A 27,999-nucleotide genomic window follows, 5' to 3' on the forward strand; every position below is an offset into this window, starting at 1 on the left:
TTAAGATTAGTTTCTCCCATCCTGTTTTTGAACCTGGATATGCCATCTAGGAAACTATTGTAGGGTGGAAACACAAACTGTAGGAAGTCTCTCTCTCTCTCTCTCTCTCTCTCTCTCTCTCTCTCTCTCTCTGATTAAGTAGGATTTATGGTTTAACATGCACAGAGGAAGTAAGTTGTTCCAGCAGCTGAATAACTTCCCTCACAGAGAACAGCTCATTCTAAAGGATATGACAAAGTTGGTGGAAGCAGACTGGAAATACTGATGTTCTTTTCCTCTCCATTATTGGGTCACTCAGTTTCTTAGTGACCAAAGATCATTGTGAAGATAATAATACAGCCCTGCTTATCGGCCTCAGCAAACTCTGAACAAAGACTCCCTGTTCTTCCTATAAAGCACCAGAACATATCATCCCTCCTGACTGGATTCACATGTAATTGCTTTGATAGCCTATATTGTGCAAAAACAAAACTGTGTAAAAGGCTGAAAGAATGTATGACTATGTGTAGCTGCTGGGGATGTAATTTGCGTCAAATATGGAAAATAACCCAGTTGTTTAACTGACAGGTTGTTTATGTGTCAGTGGGTTTTCACGTGTCTGCTGTCTGGCCCCAGTTTTCAGTGAGGTGCTTTCTGATGAATGAGGCTCTCCGCTTTTATTGATTCTCTCCTCAGCTTTGATGCTGCAGAGAAATTGCCTCTTAAGGCTACATACAGTTATATATCTACAATTCAGTGAACAAAGGACTGAGGAATACAGTGTGTGTGTGTGTGTGTGTGTGTGTGTGTGTTGACAGAACAAAACAGTATTGATTTATGACCTGAACAAAAGAGGAATGTCTGTATGGAGAATTGTATCCTTTGTCGCATTATAAAACAAAAATAAATACAAATGTTAATACAGGCTTTTCATACTCGCTTTTTTATCACAAATATGCAAATGTCAGGGTGATTTATAGAGCTTGGGTCTGATTCACACACCTTATTAATATTATCAATGTGCAGCGTATGACATATTATTATTGCTTGAATAATACTTGTAATTATGTTTGGTGTGTTACGTTTTGGTGAAACGTAGGTCTATGGTGGCGCTCTGGTGGGTGATCTGATGTTTTTCTCATCACCATAATAATGTGAGCACTCCTCCCAGAGCTCCGTCTCCATGGTCACCGCTTGCACACAACAAACACACAATGAAGAGACTTGAATGTGACTAACACATGCACCTGCACAAGCTCTAATGCCTGATATTCCCAGTCAAAGTCACACACATTTTCTCTGACGTTGAATGAATGAAACAGTTGATCTAATTTATTACCTCATGAATAATGTATGCTGCAGTAAGTGGATTGTATTGCTCGGTATTAATGTCTGCTCTTCAATCAATGCTGGCTTTGCAAAAATCAGAGTAAAAGCACCCACATGCTCAAATGGTTTAATTTCTTTGAATGTATACATCCGAAAATCAAATTGTTAGAAATATTTAAGATTTTAATTTTGTACTAATAGATCTTTTTGAAGTAAAAAATATACCAATCAGTAGAACATTTAATACAAAAACTATTAATCTTCATTTTTTTGTTGAATTATTACATAAAATACATATCAACACTCACAAATGCTCCATAGTCTTTTTTTGGCTGGTCAGACATTTTATAATGTTATTTTCAGATTAATGTCTGCCACAGTGTAGCAGCAGCTAGTTGCACTCAGCAGTCAGCATGAATGCATTACACATGCTTTTCTTTGTGTGATATCAGTAAGCAGCTCAGTCTGAGCGCAGAGGGACGTTCAGTCAGTAATCATAGGTGCAGTATCTGAGGTGGTGTCTGGCTCTGGCTCACAGTATCCGTCCATCTCCTCCATCTCTCTCTCCACAGGCTCCTCCCTACCTCTCAAGCATATCAGTCTCCTCTCTTTCCACCTCCTCTTCCACCTCATCTCCCTGTCTGTGCCTTTAGGTGCTTCTGTCTGTTCCAGCTCCAGCATGGCCTGGATGCTGTCTCCTCTATCTCCCAGGCCGAGGCAGTGGTCTCTGTTTGGGAGAGCTAGTACCCCCGCTCTCCTTCCTGTCACCACGTGGAAGAATGAGACAGTGCTGTTCGAGGCTCCTTCTGTCACATAGACAGTGGTCGGGCCTTGGTCGCTGTGGCTCCCCTGTGGCCTTTTGGGTGATTTGGTCTTTGTTTTCTTGCTTAGTATGAAGTTGAAAAAGGCTGTCACCAGAAGCATTGTCCCTGCAATCAGAAAATATGTATATTCCATTTCTTTCACAGAAGACATTTTGACATGTTACAGTAAGAAATACGCAGGTGTAACTAATCAAATGAATGATGGCTGAATTCTATTTAGCTGCTTCAATTTCAGGGACCTGATATTGTACATGCTGGCTCACATTGTCACAGCTTACTGAGACACTTGAATAGAATGGAGCCATTGCTAATGTTATCAAATGTCTGCTGCTGAGGAGGCTGATTACGACACTAACAGTGCAGTAAACAGAACTGTAATTATCCATGTAAATATGGTACTGCTGGTGCAATTGTACCTGGGATAATTGCATGCCACACCAACACAGGGTGCAAGAAGCAGACCACGGACATTATGGAGTAATAGAGGAACTTATGGAAGCCTCCAATGCGAGCCATCTTTCCCCACAACAAAAAGAGCTGCCAGTCTGGAGGACAGCTATAGAGAATATAGGAAGAAGAGAAGGACTGAGGCAGTAACAGGGACTGAAAAGTAATGTGCTTACAATTTAAGATTCTTTTGACAGTAAAGACAGCTGAATATGCGAATGCTGATATGGAAGACATCATGACAGACTAAAAAAATTGAGAATCCATGTTCAGATTTAGTTTTTTTGACATGCTTTGCACTGTTCATAGTAGGTTAAATGACCTTAAAGAATTATACTGGATGTGGTTTTCCCTCTGTGTGTTCATAACATTTCACTGGAATTGTACCTCGTACATTCATGGGGCAAATACAAATGGATTGATTGATTGATTGATACTAAAGTAAAACATGCAAAACATAGATGTTGCAGATGGTTGTTCTCATGTGTACTCACGGCAGACACATGAACAAAATCATGTCCAGGAAATAGGCCAGCTCAAACATCATGATGCCAACAGATGACACTCTGGGAGGAGACATTTGTTTAAAGCAAGATTAAACTGATACAGTGATACAATTGGTATACTGTTTCTAAACTATGCAAACTTCATCTAAATATGTCAGTTTCTGTGTATTTCATCTAGGGCTCTGGGTGAAGATTGCATGTTCTAAATTGTCCAAAATGTGGGTAGCAAGGGGATGCTTTAACTGAAGAGATATCGCCTTCATGTTGCGCAAAAGACACAAGAAGTTTTTTGTGACTGCTTGTTGCTACAGTATGTCCAGTAAACCAGAAAAATGCCCCCCAAAAAAATGTATGTTTACTGACAGAATAAACAGTCATGCCTTTCTAGTCTCCTGTGGGAGATGTTTTCCTGCTGTTCTGTGGGAGTTTGGCTGTGAGCCACAGAGATAATACAAAGCAGCACTGAAGGACTGGTCTCCTTTCTACCCTCTGCACCTCACTTCATCCGTCTGACTCCTTCCCAACATCTCCTTGCAAGAGTGAGTATATATACTATGAGTTATTATGAAAGCAGGTACAGTATTGTAATTGTTTTCTACCAGCCCTCCGATCACACATTCTTTGCCATATTTAAATCCAGGCAGTGTTTTTGTAACTCATGAATGGCACCAGTTTAGTCTCAAGTGCTTTGGTGGGTTTACAGTAAATGTATACAGTATATTAAAACCTAAGCACTTACACTAGGTAGATGCCAAGGCTGTTGAATTCTCCCTGTTGTAGGGTCTCCACTCCCACAGCACACAACACTGAAAAAGACACAGGAAGATCAGTTTTTATTATTGTGAGTTTTTTATTTATTTATTCTGGGAGTGAGCAGATTTTGTCCACCAGATGTCAGGCTAAGTTCATGATCTCATTAGTTGTAGGCATTGTTGCAGTAGTGGGTCAACTGGTTTAAACTCGGGTGATTTAAATGTAACCTCTCAAACGTAGTTTTACGGCAATGCAACTTTGTGCTGCTTTGACTATCATTTGGCACATTTGTTTTATGTATATTTATCATATTTCATTCAAGGTATTTACTGTATTCTTGCAGCCATACTTGTAGCTGTGAAGTTTGAGACAGTTATTACATACTAATTTAAGTCCAGGCTGAAAACCATTTCTCCCCTCATTGAGCAATGAAGATTGACTTGAGTTGCCCTGAAAGGATTCAACTTGAACTCATAGTTTACACTCCAGGGGATAGTATTGAACTGATGATATATGTTATATAAAGATTTTTAAAGAACATGGTAATTCTTGTAATTGTTTCCATCATGGTCATAACATTTTAGTAATCGCTTACTCATGCTTGTAATTACTATATCACTGCCAGCAGGCTAGGTGTTTATTTAAAGTGGACACATCACACATTTTCTGCCAACAAAGCATGAATCATGACATTTTAAAAAGCTTTGCACTTGCAGGTGAAGTTGTCATTAGACGTTGTGGTATGTTGATGGTCCTTTCTCAACATTTTGGGCTTATTATGAGTAATAAATGATACAGAACAGTATTTCTTCGATTCTTCTATCTATATTTATTCTGTGCAAAAGCACAAAGTTATTGTAAAAGGGAGGCTGGGTTGCAACTGGACGTTTCTGATTTATTCCTCTGCAAGATCAACTTTGCTTCTACAGTTGTCCTTAATTTTCCTGAAGAGATCCATAAAGTGATTTAATGGTATCATTCTATACTTCTGCTACTGCCACCTTCCTAATATTTTGAAGGAATAATTCAACATTTTGGGAAATACGTTTATTTGCTTTCCGAGAGGGGTACCAATCTTCTTATCTAACTTTCGGCAAAAAACCCACAATGTCAAACTATTCCTTTATTGTGAAGATTCCCTAATCTGAGTGCTGACATCAAAACCCATTTGAAAGGATATACAATTAGATGACAACAAAGTCTTGAAAACTATAAAAGAAAGCCTGTTTGGTTCATCAATCTTTTTCATGTGCGGTATAAAATAGGTAAGCATGGTTTAGTGGTGATCGTCACTAAACACATGGAAACAATTTCTTTGGCTTAGCAGAAATTCAGAGATAGAATCAGCACCAGAGGGAAATCAGGGGATTGTGGCTGAAAAGTTTCTGGTAGTTTATAGAGTGTGAGAGGAATTAACGCTGCATATAGACCAGCTTGATATTAACATATATGTGGTCCTGGCACGTATGTCTACAGAACACACACAGTGGCAGACAGCCCAACACAGCCATGTAGACATGTGAACACAGGCAGAGAGACAGAGGCGTATGTAGACGGCCCATAAATATACACACACATATAGACAATGTACGGAAAGCTGATGTATATGTGAATGCATAACAGCTTGTGATCACATAAGCCCAGTAACCCAGCTGGATACAGAGCCTTGGTTTTGGTGTGATGCGAGGCACATGTCTCTTAGTAAATGTTCAGTGTCAGCAGCTGTTTGAATTTAAGTGGAGGGGGTCCCATATTTTTCTGGAGGAGGCAGCAAACAGAGAGCTATTTCCCCTATGATGATTTAATGTGGCTAAGAGAGCTGCGTGCAATCTGTCCCTGTGTGCCTGAAGAAAACAGAGCAAGGTTATGTATGATCAAGTATGTTTTTATATGCTCTATATATCAGCCAAGAGATGGTTTGGTGTTCTTGGAGGTCAAAAGTACAGTTGGCCAACATAACCATCTGACCTTCTAACATTTTGGGTTAATGAAATCCTTACAAAGCCGAGCTGGAGAGCTTCAAAAATGTTTCTAACACTTTAAGTCAGATATCAGCTTTAAACAACAGGTTGCAACACTTGATAGCAGATCAAATGTATAGCTACTATTACTACTGATACTAATTCAATACTGAATGTTTAGTCCTTATTTGTATTTTTACAATAGCATGTATACTCTGACTGCAGAACTTATTAGAGAGAGGATCTGGAATCTGTTGTGCATCTGTTAGTGTATCCAAATAACTAAATTCTGCCCATACTGAAACAATAAGTCTGAATTTAATCTTCTTATATGTTTCTGTTTGTTTTTATATTATATTATTATTTATATTTACTTACCCGTTGCTGTAGAAATACCAAGGATCCTGCAGGTGCATTCCACTACAATCCACCAAATGCTCTCTGAGTTCCCCATGACCTTAGATACTTTCCCTCTTCACTGTTTAAAAATGTAACCTTCACACTTCTCTAAAGTAGTTGGTAGCTTGGTTGTTACTAAAGTAGCATTCTAGAAACATGGTTGACTGTTATCTAGATAGATGGTTGTTGGTTAAAAAAAAGCCAAAGTGGGGTAGTCCATGATTGCCATGATGTGAAGCCTCTTAGATTGGACGAGTTTACCTCAGAGTTTTGTGACTCAGTGCCCCTGTTGCTCCAATAACTGCTAATCACACGCAAGCATGCACGCACGCACGCACGCTTGCTCACACACACACACACACACACACACACACACACACACACACACACACACACACACACACACACACACACACACACACACACACACACACCATACAACAATGAACTAAACCACTTTCAGCTGGTTTAGCATTCCACCCTGTATGTCAAGGTGAAACTGTTCAGCTCTGAAATGTGCACCGTACCACATAAATCTGGTTGAAAATTATCTGTGAAGAATTAATAGAAAACTAACTTACTGTAACTCACACACACACACACACACACACACACACACACACACACACACACACACACACACACACACACACACACACACACACACACACACACACACACACACATACACACACACACACACACACACACACACACACACACACACACACACACACACACACACACACACACACACACACATACTCACTACTCACTACATAGCAGTAATTTGTATGCCCCCTTGAACTGCAGAGGAGATTGGTGACCTTGCTTCTCAACCAAAAAATGTATTGTCCTCTCCCTACAGTTTCCTCTTGTTTTTATCTGTTTAATTTCACCTTGTTGTGAGGGTTTGGATGATTCAGTGTAATCAAACCATCAGAAACACTTTTATTTTTTTATTTTTCAAGGGCACAGTCAGACATGCAGCATTCATTCATTGGAACACTGTTTCATCAAGAGTGAGGGTTGAAGAAAGAGCAGCTTGCTAAACAACGTCACAGTTAGAAAAATGATAAACAAATTCCACTTAGTTTGCAGTTTACTTTACTGTACTGCTCTCTGCACGTTGTGAATAGTCTAACAATGCGATGGATATATAACAAAATGGCACAAGAACCAACAGAGACCCTTTGACACACTTACACATGTGTAAATGTAAGTCCGCATAATCAGTTGACGGAGGTTTGGTTGAGGTGTAAGCTTGTTCGGGCACAGCAGAGGCCTACTGGAACAAGCATTAACAGTCACAGAGCTCACACACCATGACTCCTGGTAGGGGCCAAAGTAAGCTACATAAATCTCCTTAAATCTTTAACAAAGACACTTGTGTGTACTTGTTCCACTTGTTTCCGGCTTAGCATCCAGGATATTTGTGGCATTTATGGTAAAGAGTATAAGTGACTGTGTGTGAGCAGTGCTGCAGAAACTGCAGGTGTTAAGATGTGTAATGACAAATGTAATACCATAATTTAAAGGTATGACTTGTCTAGGGATGACAATGTTGTCCTGTTGATTTAGTCCAGACTGAAATATCTCAACAACTAGGCCTATTGGATAAAATGCCAGGACATTTGGTCCACATATTCACGACCCCTTCAGGTTCAATTGTAATAACTGGCGATCCCTTAATGTGTCTTTTTTACGCCATTATCAGGTTAAAATTTTGATTTGTAGAATATTTCTGTTTTTGACAAAATACCGAAACTGATGACATCTGAATGTCATCAGTTTTGGTATTTTGTATCACTGTGGTTCGTGCTAATTAGTAAATGTTAGCTTGCTAACGTGCTAAACTACGATGGTGAACATAAACATTATAACTGCTTAACATCTGCATGTCAGCATTGTCAATATGAGCAGGTTAGAATGCTAACAATGCTAACAATTACAGTAGCTCAAAGCACCACTGTACCTTAGTACAGTTGCAAACATTCCTGTAGACTCATTAACTTAATAAGGTGTGCTTTGTAGAGTATTTATAGCAGTTAATGGACAATTTTCTCTACCTCCTGAGTGACATATGCCTGTACACATACACACTCACTGTAACAGTAAAAAAATACCAGGAGCACTTTATGTGATTGAATTGATAAAAGAAAAAAGAAGTCTGAAGAAATCTTAATTAAATCGCATATATATTTAGACTGCAGTGCATTATTGCACATGAACCAGATATGAGATAGGAATGTGTTCTGTGCATGTTAACTGAGCCTTGCTGCTGGGTGTTTATGTGTATTTGACATGCTAAGCCCTCATGATAACATGAAAAACAGTCACACAAAAAACACAATTAATGGTATAGGTCACTATGTATTGTGAGGGGATCATTGCTGACATTTACTGTACATCATGAGTTTTATGGCAGTTGTCAGGATGGGACTGATTGTCATCTAGTGAGACTGTAAATCTAATGTTACAGTATAAATACAGTCTCATTTTTCTAATTGGTCTGTGCAGCTATACGGACATGCTTCCTCTCCTCTCAGCCTCACACAGCCTGACCTATGACCTCTCAACCTCTTCCCAAACTTTTACTCGCCTGCTCACATGTTCTCTCACCCTGAAATCATGCCTGTGTTACCCCTCCTCACCCTGGCTCCACACCATTCTCCCCCTCACTCCACTGTGCCCATGGGCAGAGGACTAGATTAGCCATGCCTCTCTCTCTCTCTTTCTCCCATCTCTCTCTCTCTCTCTCTCTCTCTCTCTCTCTCTCTCTCTCTCTCTCTCTCTCTCTCTCTCTCTCTCTCAACTTTCTCTCTCACTTCCTCCCCATCCAGCCTCTCTCAGTCCTGTGTGGGTGTCTGGTGCCTGTCAGAACCAGTGAAAACAGCTCTAATTTTAATTACACCAACAGCTTTATTACTCTGCTCTGTTGCTTTGCTCAGGCAATATCTCCATAATCACTTCTTACGGACTGTTTTATATCTTAACGTTGAGGGAAGGCTATGAAAGATCTCTGAAAGACTTCACTAATTTTAGCAGAATACTTGAATATTTCTTAGAATATGAAGACATAAACCTAACTGGCCACACTGTGACTATTACACCTCCCTGCAGTCTTTAACACCAGGTACTCCGCCATGGTGGAGTCTAATTACTCCATTTACAAATGCAGGGAGCCACCTAGTGGTTGAGATGTGTTGGTACATTGCTGCCCCTAAATTACATGAGATATTTACATGCCGACCCCTATGGCTGGCACTAGTTAGGAAAAAAAGTGTCTTGTTTCTAAGCTCTTTTTTTCTCAGACACCATTTATAACAATACCAAAAGGTCAGGAGCATCCCGAAGACAGATGAAGAACATGGGAAGGAGCAGGAAAAATATGTGGTTGTGAAACAGATATGAATTATGGAGAAGGTTTTGGGAAGACAGAGAGGATATGTAATCTCTGCCAGTATAATGTCTAATAGTCAACACAGATCATATACATCATTACGAGGCAGTGATATGTCAAAGTGTTCAGACCTCCAACAACTTTGTTTGTGGGGCACTGTATACAATCACATCACGCTGATGAGAGTGGTGAGAGTGAAACAAGTTGTGGGTCAGAAAACCAAAACAATGAGCTGAAAGACATGTAGTCAATTTCAGTCCATTGTTACTGTAGTGTAAACATATGTCTTATAGTCACTTGCTAATGTCTTGGGTGTACTTCAGAAGAAAAAAAGAAAGAAATTTATTACTCGTCACATACAATCGTACGGTACAATGTAGAGAAATTCAATCTCTGCAGTTTACCCACGCTAAGCATTAGAAGCAGTGAACAACCACATTCAGCATCCGGTGAGCAACTTGGGGTTCAGTGTCTTTCTCAAGGACACTTTGCCTTGTGGCCGAAGGAGCCTGCGATAGAACCACCAATCTTGTGGTTAGAGGCTGAGCCGCTCTACCGCTGAGCCACAGCCTGCATGTGTAGACACAGCGAAGAGAAGGCGAACAGCAGCATATATACGATAAGGTATTACCATGTGCTCACATGTACTTAATTCTGATTGACAGTGCGTGACTTGGCTGTGAAGTGTGAGAAATCTTGATTCAATCCGGTTCATGCAAGATGCAAATGAGCTGGATGAAGACAACATTGAAATGTCCAGTTAGCATCCATCAAATTCAGATTCTCACATACCAGTACATGTGTGCGTGTACTACTGAGCGTTAATCTTTGGCATCTTAATTGTGAATTTGAGGTCAGCTTCACTAATGCCAGTAAAATAAGTATTTTTCCCCAATCTTTCTTCCAAAGCTAATGTTAAACTGTCACTTCTTTTCTGTTGCCGGTTTTCATTTGAGCAATGCTGAGTCAGGACGTTTGCATCCTCTGCAATAAGAGAATGTGACTTTGATCTGCTGTGTGTATTCATCACATACCACTGAGGTCATCAGCTGCTTTTTGTGGTGATTGTGTTGGCAGATCACTATCTTCCCTTTCACTTTAAATTACAGCATGTAAGGAAACAGTGTTTCCTCATTTTTCCATCAACCAGTGCCTCTTTACCTGTCTTATACTTAATGGAAAGCTTTTCAGTCCACCTGTCTTTCATTTGCCTTCTTACCAGCTTACAGACAAGCTTAATTAACAGAAACAACTTAACTCTTCGATGACAAATGGCATCAGATCAGCTGCCCAGAGCGTCCAATGGAAGGATGACAAACGGCGCCCTGTCAGACCAGTCTGATGTTTTTATACCAGACCATTATCTTGAGCAGTTACAAGGCACTATTGTCTAGCAGCGGCAAGGTTAAGGAATGCAGTATAAAGTGAGAGGGCCATGCCTCTTGAGTGTGTACAGTACACACAATTAGATTGCCGCACTGATAGTGAACAGAGAAGAGAACTGTAAGCAGTTCAGAGTTTGGCCTTGATACTGAGGGGTTCTGATATTTTTTTTCTTTAGTTTTTCTTTCTGTATGAAACATTTCTGTCCCATGAGTAGTTATTCTGTGGTTAGTGCAAAGTCTTAAAAGATGGAATATTTGCCCTGTAACCAAGAGTTTGCAGCACAAACCCATACCCCACTGTTCCCTCTAGACTGATGGCAGCCTCCCATATGGCCTGGTTGGCCCATTTTGGCTTTGCTACACATACCTTCTTCAGCAATTCAAATACAACAGAAGGAAGCAGATCTAAAAGGATTCAAGAATGTGAATAAAAGATTAAACAAAACCCGCAGTATTCTTCCTTCGCTACACAAAGCTGTGTAGCATCATCTTCCTCGTGATAATATCTGAGATGGTGCAGTGTTTCATTGTTAACAGATTAAAAGTTTCATACAGTTCAGCATTAATTTAATGAAATGTCTAAACCTTAGTCATAAAAATCTGCTCTTCATTTCTCCCTTGTTCTAACTCAGGAATAGAAGAAATGCTTTCATGGTAATCTGGCCTGGTTGTAAAGATTTTCTGAGGAGGTCCTCACTCCTCAGAGACAGAAGTCCTACTTTTATAAAATGTGGAGGTTTCAGAAGAGAGACGAAGAGAAGCTAATGTTGACAATCCCAAATCCACCACTGAGTACGATAGACTATAAGAGCATGACAGTGGATATGGGAGGTTTCCTTCCTGAGGAAATGCTGTTGTATATCATAATGTGGTATGTACATGTAGGGTGATGGACAAAGCTTAACTGCAGGTTTTGGTTGACCTCCTGTCACAGAACACATATGGTCTGTTTGGAATTAAGTGGAAAATCCTGTTACTGAATTGTCCATTTGGGAGCAGTAAAATACAGTCATGGTCCATATATATATATATACACCATATAAGGGCAATTTAGTAAAATAATATATGCAAAGCATCTTGAATATGCCAATATATAACTGATAGTACATACATGGGGTTTACCTATCACACTGTGTACACAATTACTTGCAGCCAGACCAGTTTTAGAGATATTCAACATTTTAACGTCGTTAATATTGTTGGAGGCCAATCACAGACCACAGCTTATGATCACACATCTATTTTTGTGTGTCTCTTTGTGTGTGTGTGTGTGTGTGTGTGTGTGTGTGTGTGTGTGTGTGTGTGTGGAAGGGAGGGTTCAACACTAGGGTTGTTGATTTACTATGGGAACATTTGCCAATACTGTAGTGAATGTAGAGGTAAAGGTAAAAGGGCATGTTGCAGTGCGTGTGCATGGGTGTGTAAGATATAAAGATTACAAATATGAGGAACATCACCCAAATTAAGCACCTCACCTTACCCCTCCTGTCTCTTTTCTGAAAGGGTTTATTCAAACTTGGGTTTAGGGTTAAGGTTAGATATGAAAAAGGGATTTTTGGGGTTTAGAGAATGAATGTCATAACTGAATGTCTTCACAGCTATAGTACAAATTGTCAGGGCATAGACCAAATAAAGTAACAACCTCAGTGAGAGAGACTTAAACTCTAAGTAACTTAATCACTTAAATACTACTACAAATTTGCAATTAACAACATTTCTCAGAAATAACATCTTATCAGTCAGGAAACTACCACAGGTCAAAGTTACAAGTGCATTGGCCAAAACATACAAAATCTTTCAAGCAAAAACAATCATAAATTGAACTTACAAGGGACATATACTGTACAGCACACAGTACACATACAACCAACTGGCATACAACCCTTTGCCTGCTACTTTACAATTAGTCCTGGTATGTGCGTTTGTCTATACCCTGTGTGTCTGTGTGTGTCAAGGCCACAAACCAGGAGTGAAGTCAACATCCTCAGGGGCCTGAATAGATGGTGATCACTTTTATGTTTCTACATTTCTGGGCCACTGAAAACCAGACCAGATAGAGTGCAGCTCCTGTTTGTCTGGTCATCAGGGATTTGGATGGACACATATTTGGAAAAGTAAAGGAATCCAGAAAATAAAATGACTTGATTGGAAGAAATTGGACCATGTCTAGTTTGTTCTTTGTGTACAGTCTTTTGCAAAAACACAAGTCCTAATCCCATGGCTGGCTTTTACAATTGCCAGCTATGCCTGCAGACAGCTAATAAATTGGATGATTAAGTTCAAGATCCAGGTTAAGAGAGTAGAATCATGTCTTATTATACGCCACATTATAAACACCATGTCATTAGTCATGCCCACTGCCCTCTTACTGAATATCAAAAGAGAAGCCATCATCCTCCCAATCCTTTACATATGGCTAAGTTTTATGAGTGTGTGCGGTGGTCAGGGTGAGGGCCATCCTTCAGCCTGGTTAAATGTTTCCATGCTGCAGAGTTTTGCTAACGGCAGCTGGTTGCCCAATTGTACCAATGAGAGGAGGCCTCGATCAAGGACAACCTGCCGGGAAGATCGCTTCAGTTGATAGTTTGCGAGTTTGTATGCACATTCTTCATGCGTTCGTGCAAATGGATGCATTTACGCACATATGGGAACATGTCCTGTAAAAAGGTTACTTTTTTGAAGAATACAATTAGTGTCCAGAGAGCAATTTGAATGTTCAATTTGTGAGGCAGTGAGAGCGGAGTCAAACATCATAATGAGACGGATTTGTTAACTTTATTTGTTGATCAGTTAAAAAAACCTTGATAAACATCATGCGGCCAATGGGCTGCAGTTTATCTGAATCCTCTCAGGATACTGTTGGCCAACTTCGGAACATGAATTGAAATGACTTCTGAGTAATTCTCTGCAGTGTTATAAGAATAGACAGATCTGATGAGAGAAATTCAGAAATCGTTTATTCTGGCATCCACAAACTTGTTGTCCTAATGAGAGGGGAGCAAAGTTTTGCTTTTGTACGAATGTGACTTTGACTTTATAGTAATAACAGCTACAGCACGTCCTGAGTGTGTGTATACTTGTGTTATCACCTATCACATACACAAATCACATCAGACTTATGAGAGGACACACAGGAGGAATGCTTTCTATTTACTCTGTTTCTTGGATGTGCTAATGAGCTATGAGTGACAACAGATGGGCTCTTAAAGTGAAAGAACATTATGCTTTGTGATCTTATATAACAGAAAAGATGTATATATTTATCCACTGCCTGTTTTTGCCTTTTAAAAGATCCAATTTCACAAGACTAGAAAATAGCATAAATGCTTGTGTGTCTTTATGCAGCCACTTTTGATATTCAGTAAGAGAGCCATCCCTTCCAATAGTGAAGTAAAGGAAGTGGTGAAAAAGGGGAACCATCAAGAGAAAAGAGTGAGTGGGCATTGAAACAAAATGGATGAGAACGTGACCACGTCAGAGTGACGTGTTTTGCTCTGCTGTTAGATAGATGCGCTGCCTGCATGCTGCTCCTCTATGAACCTGTGATCCTGTGACCCTGCTTGGCCACACAGAAGCTCTCCATCAGCAGGGTCGTGGCCGCACTTTAACCCTCTCTCCGCCCTCATTGTTGTAAAGCATGCGCAGAGGTGCAAGGACGTCCTTAACTCCCTGTGACCCTGACATCATGGGTCATCCTCGCTTGGTCAGTTGACTCAAATATTGGATACTGTAATGCAGGGATTTTCAACAAGGGGTCCGGGAACCCTAGGGGGTCCAGGACCCCAAGGGGGTCCTCAGAGTCAATGAAACTTTTTTCACATGGTTGGAGATGGGAAGGTGTAAGAGGAAAAGATCGATTTCAGTGATTGGTGGAAGGTTAACAGCGAGATCAGTGGGATTTCATAAAACTGAGTGCTTGCAACGCGTGAAAAGGCCAAGCTCTCATTTCTAGGTTTTAGTGGAGGTTGTGAGTATGAGGTGCAAGATCCCAAGAGTCCCTTTTCAGCCAGGGTCATTTGTCTAAATGGTGGAACTCAGTACAGTAATAAGTCATACATGAAATGTGTTTTTATACTTAACAAGACACAGCAGCAAAACACAAGAGTTTAACACGTCCTTTATGCAAACGCTTACATAAATATGAAGGAACACGATTCTGTTACTGGAACAACATGAGTAGTAATGACTATAATTGTTTCAGTTTATCCCTTGGAATTGAAATTTGGTAGGTGTTATTCACTGGTGGTGGATGACATTACCCGAAAGCAAAAGTAGATTCCATAGCAGATCTGGTTTTCATCCAGACAAAGAGTTATAATTTCCCAATAACATCATTGCTGTAGTTACCCATTTCCTCCCCTATGGAATCCACCTGCACTGACAGAAATCCTCCTCATTCGCAGAAATCAAAGGCAGTTTTTCAAGCTGCATGAACACCTGATGAATGTATAGCTTGTCCTCTTCCCAACCTGCTCTTCCCAAGGTTAAGGTCAGGGGGTGAGTCAGCAGAGCCGTTAACCTTTGCATCTGCTCCAGGACACGTCGACCTAACTAAAAGCTATGAGTAATAAACACGGCTAAAGGCCAACAGGTATATAGCCTGAAATTCTATTTACAGCCCGTGTTTCAGCTGCCTTCAGAGGTATAGTGAGATGTGGCCAGTGTGTTTAACAAACAGAAACATGGATTGGTTAAATCCTCTATCACTAAAGTATACAGTGAAAATGCTGTTGTGTTGGCTGCAGTGTTGGCTGCAGTGTGCAATAAAAACTATATCTCAGACAAAAATACTGCATCCAGTCAGTTATAAATTTACTTTTGATGCTTTGAGTAACCTACATTTTGTTCTAATATGCCATATTTCTGATGCAGGACCTTTATTTGTTAGTGTTTTATTGCTACTTTTACATAAGTACATGATTTGAAGACTTTATCCACCACTGCATCAACAGAAATATGAACTGCACAAACTGCAACTCAACTCTTCAATCTAAACACCAACAATTTCCTTGAAATGCTAAGGAGAATACCACAAAAAAATTCTCAATTAGCTGGCCAGTGATGCCCAACACTGCACCTTGTCCAAATTTCACGGTCACTTCATTTGATGGAGGTCGCACTATGATATATACTTACAGTCCTGACCTCTAGCACTGGGGCCTCTGGCGACCGCACACAATGTGTGAATGAGCGATCCAAACATGATGTGGGATTACAGAAGGAGGTTTGCTGTCAGCATTCATGCGCCTTCACATCTTGACTCAGCGCTGTCACTCTTCTATGTATCACTACAGGGGGCCTGACTTTAATTTGGAAGAATACATTGTATACCATACCTCATGTTTAAAAACATGCAAACATCACAATATATGTGCAGTCACATAAGCACAATAATACAGACATTACAGTTAATCAAAGGTAGACAGGGAAGGAAAAAGAAAGCAAACAGAGGACAAATGACAGGTTTTACTTATTTCATCGTTTCATCGCACATATATTATTGCGGGGTTCACAGATTTAGATAGAGCCCCTTCTCACCTCATAAACACACCAGACCTGTGCCAGACCTGTGCTAACAGATGCAGAGGTCATGCTCTCTTGTAAAAACATGTGTTAATTATTATATGCGTCATACCATTTGTCACATGTAGGGGAAAAAAACACATAAGCAATGATTATAATAAACTGAGGTTTTTAGACAGTTAATGTTTCTGACCTATTTTTTGTATTAAGAGAAAAACCAATTGGGCTGTCTGCATCATAAAACAAACAAATGATGCAAGCTTGATAGAAAACGATTGACTGTTTTACGTCAGCATTATAAACAGTGGACGGCGTCGTTAAAGGTGCTGTATGAGTGTTTATATTTTCTGTTGAACAAATTAAAAAATAGTTAATAATAGTTTGAATGGGTTTTGGCAAAGTAGATGTTTATTTTCTCTTGAATATACGTCATAGTTTGTGTACTAACTGCAGCTGGCATGAGGTTAACAAGGATTTTGGAAAGTAACTTTTGACTGATAAGTCAAAGATAAGTCAAAGACAAGTGAACTGCATGAGTGCTTAAAAAAACACCTATTTAATGTCAAATCTGCTCCTGGTTTATTCATGCAATAAGCAACGGTTTACACTCATGTTGTCTTCTTAACCCTGCACGCTTGATGTAGACCAGCACCCTCGCTTGACAAAGACCAAATACACAGAGAGGCAAACAAGTCTCTTTTATGTGAAAAAGAGCAGAATCGCTTCACAAATTGAGTCTGTGTTTGGGATGTTTCCCTGAGGACCCCATAAAACAAGGATGACCACAGTCTAAACAAATGCCAGACAGATAAACCTGCAGTGAACATCTCTCGCTGACACAAAGACAAATGCAGACACACTGTACACACACATGAACAATTATTATTCAGTTATTATCTTTCTAATTGATCATATCATTAATTAGAACAGACCAAATTATTTATAATGGAGGCATCATGACTTTCACAGTAAATTAAAGAGACAGTAAATCCTCCTTTTGTTCCTGAAATAAAAGGCTAAATTCTAGCTTTCTGTCATTTATTAAAACCATATTGTATTTGTATATACAATATTAGCCAACATTTGTTTAAAATCTATTTCTAAATTGTGTATCAGTGGATGCAATTAAATAATACTCATTATCATAATGAATGAATAAATAAATGAATAACACTGATCCTCATAACATCACTGATGTTATGCATTTATTTCTGAGTGAAGCCGATTTTCCACCCTTTTAGGAAAAACTATTTAACTTTCTACTGTCTGTAAACAAGTATTTTCAGCCACCACATGCTGCCACGTTCATTTCCAGAAAGGCGACATTCAAAGGATCAAGGTGACACGAGCGTTGTAAACTAACACTGGCAGTAGTTACATGAGGAGACTCCCACGTTTCTTTCAGGAAGCCCATCATAAATCATACATCAGGGGACCAAGCTTTAGCCCTGCTGGGAAGCCCATTTAACCACCGTCCAGCCCTAAGCTGTGGTCGTGAAGCCGGAGTGTGATCTCAGTAGCCCCAAACTGCCGCACGTGCTTCAAAGCTGCATTTGATAGTTTGTCCTAAAGGACGCGTTGGATTATGGCTGGATAAAATGGCCTCAAGCTGTCTTTACAAGTCATAACTGCTTGAGTGGAGTGCTTACCAGTGTATGTGTTTGGGGGGCAGGGGGAGGACAGGAAACCAGCCAAATCCATCAGGATCATTCCATTAAGCCCCAGACAGATTAAATTAAAGACAAAAATAATTACTTGTGCCACAATAACATAACACAGCAAAAAAACAGAAGTCAATCAGAAGTTCAATCACTGTTTTTTATCCCACATTTCTTCCGTAAAACCATGCGGTAGGGTCCTGCATGGTGATTGTGATTTCACGGATGAAAATGTATGGCAAGTCTCCTCAAGAGAAAACAAATGCTGCTCTCTGTTCTTGTTAAGCGTTGAAAATATCTTCCTCAACCAAAACTGAAGGAGAATGTTAATTGGTTTCAAATTAACATTGTTTAGTTGTCCAAATACTTCTAAGTCTTTCCACGCAGCCCTGGCCAGCTGTGCAAATATGAACGATTTACCCACATGGAGTATAACTTTCATTTCATACAAGAGCCCTGTGGCAGACACCGACAGGCAAGCCAATGCAGATAGAGTTCAAACCTTGGAAATGAAATCCGTAGAGGGGACACCTAATATATCAGGACAATAGAAACTGCCAAGTAGAGCCTCAACCACAGATATGGAGCCAGAAGGGAAACTCTCTAATCTCTTCCAGAGGTAGCTGTCATGCCTTCACATACAATTAACATTTGTGGCTTATTTTGGAGTGAGATGAGAGAGATGTAGATATGGTAATGAAGCTTTTATGTCTTCGAAATTCTAAATCTAAAGATAACTCCTTTTCTTAAGTGAATATCCCGAGGACTGGATGATAACAGCTTTTTTAATGCTTCATTGAAAAGCCTACATTTAGCAAAATACGCTTATTACCGAGAGTTAGATGAGAAGATTGATACCATTCATATATGTGTCTGTTAAATTTAAAGCTACAGCCAGCAGTTAGCTTAGCTTAGCATAAAAACAAGAAACATTCATCCAGTTATTTACTGCACCAGGTCAAGAAGTTGTCATTTTTACACTTTGTTTTTAACAAACAACATATAACATGGAAATTAGTCAGCTTTAGACGGACAGATTTTGTAACACAGCCAGGCTAGCTGTCTCCTCCTGTTTCCAGGCCTCATGCTAAGCTATGCTCACTGGCTTGCCGGCTGTAGCTTCATATTAAGTGGACAGATATGAAGGTGGTAATCTCCTCATTCGACCCTTTGCAAGAATGGGAATGAGCAAATTCACCTAACATGCATATTTAAATTGTAACCTTTACTCCTAAAACAATTCAAATCAGATTAAGATGCATAATGATCACAGACTTTAGCAAATAGCAGTGATCCCTTAATAGTCTCTTGCTCTGTTACAAAAAACCACAACAGACAGTTTAGCCAACAAACCGTTCAGCCATGCAGCCATGGTTCCTCTGTATCCTCTAATTTCCAGTAAGACAGAGGGTCATAGAGTCAGCCCTGCTCCACAATGCAAAGGCAATTCCTTTTATCTCCTTTTAACCCTTTTATAGCTACTATAAGTGTCAAAATGTGACTGAAGGAAATCTGTTTCTCTCCCCTCTTCCTCTGTCATTTCCCTCATGTCATCAGGTTTTTATAAGGTTTAAGATAGCGTCTTTAAAGCTTCCCAGAAGCCCATATGGGTCCTGAGGTCCCGTCAGGCAGATTGACAGCAGGCAGCCGGGTCACCTGGCGCGGCCCTATGCAGGCCTGGGAACAAGACATCTCTTATCAAAATCACAGCGCGACACAGACCTGCTATCCAACCTCACCTGATAACAGGAATTCAGAACGAGCAGTGTAACAGAAGGGGGTATAAAAGAGTTACGACAAACAGTAAAATATAGAAAGGAAGAGATGCATCAAAGAGGGAGATTAACATAGAGGGTTTTATCTGGGTACTAAATTGTAACCCACAATTTAATAATTACCAGGTGTTAATGAAGTAAGTAAAGGCTTTTGACCGTGTTACCACAGCTTATCCAGTGAAACTAACCAAACACTGATCTTATGCAACAGCCAGGGGAACTATGGCATATGGAGGCCTGCTGTGATTGTTAGGGATGTCTGGAAGGCAGACGGTTTTAATGTGTGTATGTTCACCGCAGGGTTCCTTGTAGTAAACTCTCAACATCATCACTGTCCCACACTAATACAGCCCAGTTAAGATTTACACAAAAGCCCTATTAGAATGACGTCCATGTAGCTTCCCGCCTCATATTTTGTAAGTGTGTGTGAGTCATGAAAATCCAGAAAACATGTTGTTCTCAGTTCTCTAAATTGTCAAACAATGCAGAAATTGTTGTTGCCTGTTTGACTGTTATGAAGTGCTATGGCCAAAAAACAATAAGAATGAGTTTAGGTGGAGGGAAAAGCAGAGGTTTACTACACTGATAGGTCTCTGTACTTTTATTCTGCATGTCCTCTTTAATGGGATTCAATTGAAAGCCACAGTAGCTGAATAGCTGTCCCACAGACCCACAGACAGACATACAGTTCCAGTGAAAGCCAGCTCAGATTTCAACGGCCAGCCAACATCTGAACAGCGGATTATCACAGCTTCTTGACCATTATATACCTCTTGAATAGTCTTGAGTCCCTGTTAATGGCACCCATACATTTGTAAAGCGAGGAAGTGAAATAAAGGGTTGCAAAAGAAGAAAAGCGAAAACCTTATTTCACATTCACCTCCTGAAACCTTTTCACTGCACACACAGCTCTCAGACACAAAGCTGCTTTTGTCTGGGGAGTCTGGGGTTAACAGAGTACTGTTAAGGTCCTCCATGCCTTCTCTAACACACACACACACACACACACACACACACACACACACACACACACACACACACACACACACACACACACACACACACACACACACACACTGATATAATATGTATATAATATATATTGTGAAAAATAAGTGTTAAAAATATTAACTATTGTGTTTTGACTAACTATAACATGAAACATATTTCTTTCCTTTAATGTAAATCTTTCCTCATCAATACCTGTCTCTTACAGTAAACTGTCAAATCTACATTACATAATATGGACTTTTAAAAAAAAATGTATTGTGAAAGGTTTTGTGTCCATGCTAACCTTTTCAGATGGTTTTCTAAACGTTTACTATGCACACTTACATGCGCATAAAAAAATGCTCAAGTCTCATCTTTTTCCTCTTCGTTCAGTTAATTTGCGGTTGGAAAATGCTGGGATGGGGCATTATCAATAACAAATGGTAAGGACCATGGCTAAACGGATTGGGCATTGTGACAAACATGAACAGATACTTAAACATTTCATTGGTAAAGCTCTGCTCTCTTCAAATACTGATTCATTAAATAGTGCCTGTACCCTCAGGGCTAACAATAACTTTGGCATTGCTACATTGAGACTTGATCAAATAATTGTATATTTGCATAGTTGTCATACAACAGAAGCAGAAAAATATGTCAATAGAAATAACTCTTCAAAAAGAGACCTGGAAGCAAAAGAAAGTTGGCTTTTTTGTGGAGATAAAGGGACAAAACAGCAAAAACAAATTATCGCCACTATATTCACATGGTCTAAAACTATTTTGTTTAACTTTTAAACTTAACCCCAAACCCAAATCGCAACTCTGAATTAGATTAGAATTAAATAGATTTTCATACTCTCATGGTCCTTGTCAGGACGGAAAATACAACAATGCACACAGATATTATGAGCACACACAAAGTGCTTGTATATTTTTTTTTTTTTTACAGATTGGAACTTTTGTGCAGAGATGGCAAAAGTACTCACTTCCCGTACTCAAGTAGAAGTACAGATACTTGTGTTAAAAAAATACTCCGGTAAAAGTACTGATTTAATTTCTTTACTCAAGTAAAAGTAACAAAGTACAGGCTTGGAAATTTACTTAAAGTATAAAAGTAAAAGTAGCCTTGCGAATGACGACCATTTTTTTTATGCAGAGCTACCTGGACCACACAAATGTTACTAGAGTGCAAGCTGAGAAACTTCAGTGGACATGGAAAAAAAGGCTCTTTATATGCCACTACCTACATTTTAAATAGATGTCTGCCAATAGGCCTAAAACATCACATATATGATTATTGTAACAGAGACTGGGACGCCAGGTTAATATGATTCTGACTGAGTAGCAAGATATGAATTCAATTGTGATTCTGTGAGAATTTACAGATCCAGTTTCTCTTTTTTAATCTTCCCCTTAACATTTAAAGGAATCTACATGTATGTGTGCTCAAATATTGCTTCTGGAAAGAAAATAAAGGATAAAATATGAATTACTAAACAGACATTAATTAAGAAGTTTCGGTTGGCAAAATTTGCAGCACATTCGCCAGGAGTCATTCTTAATGCCTTCTATCTCAAACATCTCTCTCAGATAAGGGCAAGGATGATTGGTATGTCTTGCTGCTTGTCTGCCGAATCTCTGGGATCTCCGTTTTCTTCATTTTTAATCATGTCGCCGCCCATACTACTATGTGCTAACGTTACTTACCTCCATCAAGCCACAATGATTTGTCTCGAATGAATGCCACCGAATCTGTCGAATCGTCTTGTAGTGGTGCGTCAAGTGCAACATATAGTCCTATCCAATTAGATTGAATTCGGTATTGATAACGCGAAAATAATAACGGTAACTCCACTGAAATTATTTGAAACTAAGGTAACGAGCCAATTTTGTAAAATATAAGGAGTAGAAAGTACCAATATTCGTGTTAAAAATGTAAGTAAAAGTAAAAAGTCGGCACAAAAATAAATAGTAAAGTAAAAATATCTGAAAAATCTACTTGAGTGCAGTAATGAAGTATTTGTACTTTGTTACTTCCCATCTCTGCTTTTATGAATCATTTTGCAATGAGCACAACCATCCTTCTGCTCTGTGTGGTGAAAAGGACATGATAGGAGCGTGAAGTCATTGTTGCAGAAGAACAGTGAAGAGAAGACGGATGAGGAGAAGAGAGGAGAGGAGAAGAGAAGAGTAAAGAAGGTTAACATGTGAATGATCTGCTAAATCCAAACCTCACTATGTTGGTGCTGTTTCGTCCGCCCCGTGAAAAATCACCCACTGTAGTTTGGCAAAGAGTGAGCAGAACACCAAAAACATCAGAGCCCATTGGAATTGGCCCACTGTGGGTTTGGAAAGTAACAAGCATAAATCTAACTATTTTTCATCTGTCATTTTGTCCTCTGAAGTACGGGACGAACAGATCTCATTTCACCACCACTTTAGAGTAATTTATATCTGTTTTCATTCAAGAATGGTGTAGAATCCTCCAAGTATGTGCTCCATCCTGTAGCTATTTCTGCTACAACAGATTAGCTTCCAATGAAAGTTTAATAGTTTATGTTACACTCACTTCACCACAGTGTTAAAGAACACCTAAGCAGAACTGTAACTCCTTAGTGTGTGAGCCAGGGCAGGTGTATGTGTGTATGTGTGTGTGTGTGTGTGTGTGTGTGTGTGTGTGTGTGTGTGTGTGTGTGTGTGTGTGTGTGTGTGTGTGTGTGTGTGTGTGTGTGTGTGAGACATGTTAGCGGTTTATGACCTTTAAAGCATAAAAACCTTGCTCAGGCTTGCGCAAGTGGCCACATGTGGAGAAAGTTGAAAAGAGCGCTTGTAATGGTTGATGTGGCTACTTCAAAGACCACCCATAATAGGACTTCATGTATGTAGCTTATCTACTCTATTGTCCTGAATATAGGACATCTTGTGTTTAGGTCACACAAGTCTGATTTTGAGCTCCTCATCATGACATTCAGTGACACCGGTGATTCTTGGCTGTTGGACAGATGAATCGGTTACTGGTTTGTTTCTGCAGAACGTACTTTGGGTGATGTTTTTGACTCGTTTTCGCAAAAAGACTCGTCCGAAACTCCAGTAGATTAAACAGAGCTAACCAAACACTTTTTGAGGCAGACAGACACATTTGAAATGCATAACACATACACAACATTAAGGCTAGAAAAATCCCATAATGAAGCATTATCTGTCGGAGCTGGTGTTACACCGGTGCTCTCTCCATGCAAAAAGAATATCTGATTTTGTGAATATTGAATTTTCTAGTGCTTAAATAATAAAACAACTCCCACTTATTCAAACCTGTTTCCAGGAAAAAATAGCATCTTATATTTGGGCCAGTGTATGCATCCAATGCGTGGACCAGTGCTACAAGGAAGTAAGGGGATCCCCAAAGTCATTATTCATCATCTGGGGACCATGCATGTCTTTTCAAAATAAAATAAAATAGTTGAGTCATTTCAGTCAAGACCAAAGCAATGTGGTGAACTAAATGACCAACATTGCCATCCATATGCCATGCAGTTAACATGGCAACAAATAATACAATACACTATATACAATCTAAATGTTTCCATACTGACAGTCGAGTGCTGAGCAGAGATAATAAAGATATCTCCATTATTTTCCTGCAGCCTAATTGATGAAGATACCAACACATTTTATAGCTGGTGAGGCCTCTTGCTCCCCAGTGAAGAGCACTTTATTCTAAAACACATATTTTACACCAGTAAAGGGCGTGAATCCCAGAGTGGAAACACAAATAGGATCAGAAGCTGTTGCTGAATTATGGTAACCTTAGTTTGAAGGGGGAATGTGCAGAGGTTAAATTAAACAGGTTTTGACTCACTCTTCATAGTCTAACTTCCCATACAGAGTCAGCTCTCTCTCTCTCTCTCTCTCTCTCTCTCTCTCTCTCTCTCTCTCTCTCTCTCCCCCTGCTACACCTCCACGCTGTTGTGAGGTAATGAGGAACAGAGCGTGGTTACACTCACTAATCAAAGCCAGCTCTAGAAACAGAACTTTAGCTTGCTGCTCATTTCTCTCACTCACCTCTTGTTACTTTGTCTTTCCTCTACATCATCTGTACCTCTCCTCTCCACCTGTCCTTTCTTCTTACCTGTCAGTGACTCTGCTTCCTGTTTTCTCCCTCTCCTGCCAGTCTTTTTCTTAACGTCCCGTACTCATTTTTCATCTGCTCTGCTCCTCAGAGAACATTGTTGACGTATGTACGCTGCTGATAGCAAGCCTACAGGACGCCTCGAGGATCACACGGCTCATTAAGACCAGAGGAGAGACAAATAACTCCAGGCCAACCAACCACCATGTCAACACACGTCGCACACGCACACATTTACAATTTCACAACTCCAGATTTCAGGTACATACTACAAAAACAGTATTGTTTGCCCCATGAAATATTTTTTAAATATCTTTACTCACTTGTTTTTGTGTTTTTTTGTGTGTGTGTATGTGTGTTTGTATAATTACGCATGTGTGATTGTGTGTCAGTGCACATGCAAGTGGATCTGTACACATAATCCTTCGTGTTCATTTATGCCTTCTTGAAAAATCACCCTCTGTGTCCCAGCTGGGGAATTACTTCAAAGGCGCCATGCAGGATGAATTGCATGTAACAATATCTCGTATTTGTCCATGTGAAAGAGGACAAGATACTCTGTCTTCGCTTCTCTGCTGGTGCTGTTTCCTCACTCTGATTAATAGGCCTTTGATTGCAGCTACAGACCATTGCCCAAGCACACAGAGCTGCATCGTCGCTACTATTATAGCCTGCTAAGTTACAAAGAGGGCACATAAAAGTGACAGTCACATTGAGCCGCTCTATCTTTCTGATTGGCAGCTGTAGCTTTAACTCTCTCTTAAAATGCTCTTTAAGAGTTTTATGGAGTGACCTGGGCATGGAAAAGCAGTAAAGAGACAGCAGCTGTGGTGTTGCGGCTCAGCGGAGAACTGAGAATAGAAAGACCTGAGGGGTTGTCCCAAAGGGGAGAAGGGAAAAGGGAAAGATGAGGTGAAATTGGGGGAAAGAGCTATCTTTACAATTACGCCATGATTCCACGATAATTGATCAGTCTAAGAAACATGATACTTCCATTGCACTTAGCAAATTCATGCACCAGAGACTGGACACTATAATGAATGCTTCATGTTAACCTTTTAGTGTAAAATCTGCAGGGTTGGCTGGATTTTTAGCACACATAAGCAGAATTGTGTTTTCTTTCTTTAGCAAATATCATTTTTCTCAACCTTTCTTAATTAGCCTTTGAGTCTCTGATATGAATTCCAAAATGTAAATTCATCTCTCTGGGAGGATGAAGAAAGCCGTAGATGGCCTCATACTGCCACAGTAAAATAAGAAAATTGCTACATTTGAATAGCTGGGACAAGATTATGTATAATTGTGTTGTATTACTGAATATGTATTGCTATGTTTATTTATTGCAGGATGAACAGAGAAAAAGATGGGAAAATGCTAGTTAGAGAGCTGATTCCTTATGGGTTCAATTTTAATTGTAGAACTATTAATAAGGTGATGAAATGATATTGTTATCAGGTGTAAAAACTCAAATGACACAGCGGTAGACTGCATCTTTCAGATACTGCAATTACTAGAGAGCACTTGCACTGAAAGACAGTTTATTATATCTCCAAAACTATTCCATTTTTATATTAAAGTGTATTTCCATAAAGCAGCAAGTGTTGTCATTCGCTTTGTTTCAACCTAAACAAAGAAACACTACATGTGATTTATGTCGGCTTTCAGTTGTTTCTGGCACCTTCTCACCTATTTCAGCATCTCTCACAGCACTCAGAAACATGGCCACATACCAGCTTGATGACAGAAGGGATCAATGTAGTGAATAACACTTGTGCTGTTTGACACAAAGGATTGAATGAATGATGAAATATTAACAGGCTCCATGTGTCTTTAAGGCTTTCTATCACACAAATGGATCAGGTTTAAGGGACAGCCAAAACCCTCAACTGTGTGAGGATGCTTTGACTAATTTAAGAGCCAAAGAGACTTAAAGAAAATTGAACAGAAAGGGGGGGATAAATGGAGAGAAGGATTTTGTGCCAATGCCTTTGTCAAAGATTAAACATGTGGTTGGGACCAAAGCATGAGGCATATTGTTTGTGTTGTGGGTTTCAGTTCCAGTGACAAAATAAACTGCAAGAGTTTTTGCTTGTGAGAAAAGTGTGTTTGCATATGTGAATCTGTCTGGGTATTTAGTGTATGTTTATGTACAGTTGCAACATAGTAATACACACACGGAGAAACGTGTATATATACACAGGTTTATGGTTTGCTGCTTCCAGTTTATACAGAATTGAGAAACTACAATACAGGAATAGAGCCACCGATCTGCCTTACAGATCAGACTGAAACACATTTTCTGCAATCTCAATGTAATAACTTATCTTTTCTAAATGTTGTGAGAGTGAATAACAGATCTCTATGATCCGTTGAAAAACCTACTCCAAAATGTTTTCGGGAAAGAATCAAGATAATATACCTCAATAGCATTGCTTCGATTTACAAAACCTGTAACTGCATGACAACAATATATCATCAGTCTTGACTTCGAAAAGCCAATTCAGCAGTGTTACCATGAACCTTATCATTTGTATCTGGGCTGCTTCTCGGCTCCTCCTGGGAAACATCACAGAAGCAGCTGAAGGTTTTTTGTTCCCGTGACCGGACAGCACCAGGTGTCAAACTCTACGGATCCACCACTAACCTTACCAGCTAGCTCAACACCAGCTGTAGTTCATGTGGCTCATTTTGGCATAAACTCACAGCTGAAACCATAAAAACCTACACAACTGACATTTGCTTTGAATTGACTTCATGATTCAATGTAAAGTAGAGTTTGATTTGAGAGAACCTGGGGAAACTTTATTTCACTGCATCACAAGACATATCAGAATGCAAAAACTCTGCTGTTTGTTATTAATATGACTCCAGCTCTAGTTTCTGGTCTGCCTTGACAAAATTAGGCTGTTTTTGTGCACTGCATGTGCCAGAAACAG

General features: G+C 39.6%; 1 protein-coding gene across 1 annotated transcript; it reads right to left on the reverse strand.

Moving 5' to 3' along the window:
- Positions 1–1,421: 1,421 nt before the first annotated feature.
- On the reverse strand, positions 1,422–7,068 carry tmem72 (transmembrane protein 72). The gene is made up of 5 exons (XM_078273677.1): positions 6,178–7,068; positions 3,825–3,891; positions 3,074–3,145; positions 2,549–2,688; positions 1,422–2,237 (listed from the first exon to the last, which is right to left on the reverse strand). Exons 1-5 carry the CDS (start codon positions 6,251–6,253, stop codon positions 1,792–1,794), a joined length of 801 nt encoding a protein of 266 aa, XP_078129803.1. The 5' UTR covers positions 6,254–7,068; the 3' UTR covers positions 1,422–1,791.
- Positions 7,069–27,999: the final 20,931 nt, after the last annotated feature.

Source organism: Sander vitreus, chromosome 17 (assembly GCF_031162955.1).
Source record: "Sander vitreus isolate 19-12246 chromosome 17, sanVit1, whole genome shotgun sequence".
Classification (NCBI taxonomy): Eukaryota; Metazoa; Chordata; class Actinopteri; order Perciformes; family Percidae; genus Sander; species Sander vitreus.

Bases quoted from the DNA above. Each gene is read 5' to 3' on its own strand.
- tmem72 (XM_078273677.1), bottom strand. From the start codon at position 6,253: ATGGGGAACTCAGAGAGCATTTGGTGGATTGTAGTGGAATGCACCTGC. The intron at 3,892-6,177 runs GTAAGTAAATAT...TGTCTTTTTCAG, and splicing joins TGGTATTTCTACAGCAACGG to TGTTGTGTGCTGTGGGAGTG. The intron at 3,146-3,824 runs GTAAGTGCTTAG...GTCTCCTCCCAG, and splicing joins AGCCTTGGCATCTACCTAGT to AGTGTCATCTGTTGGCATCA.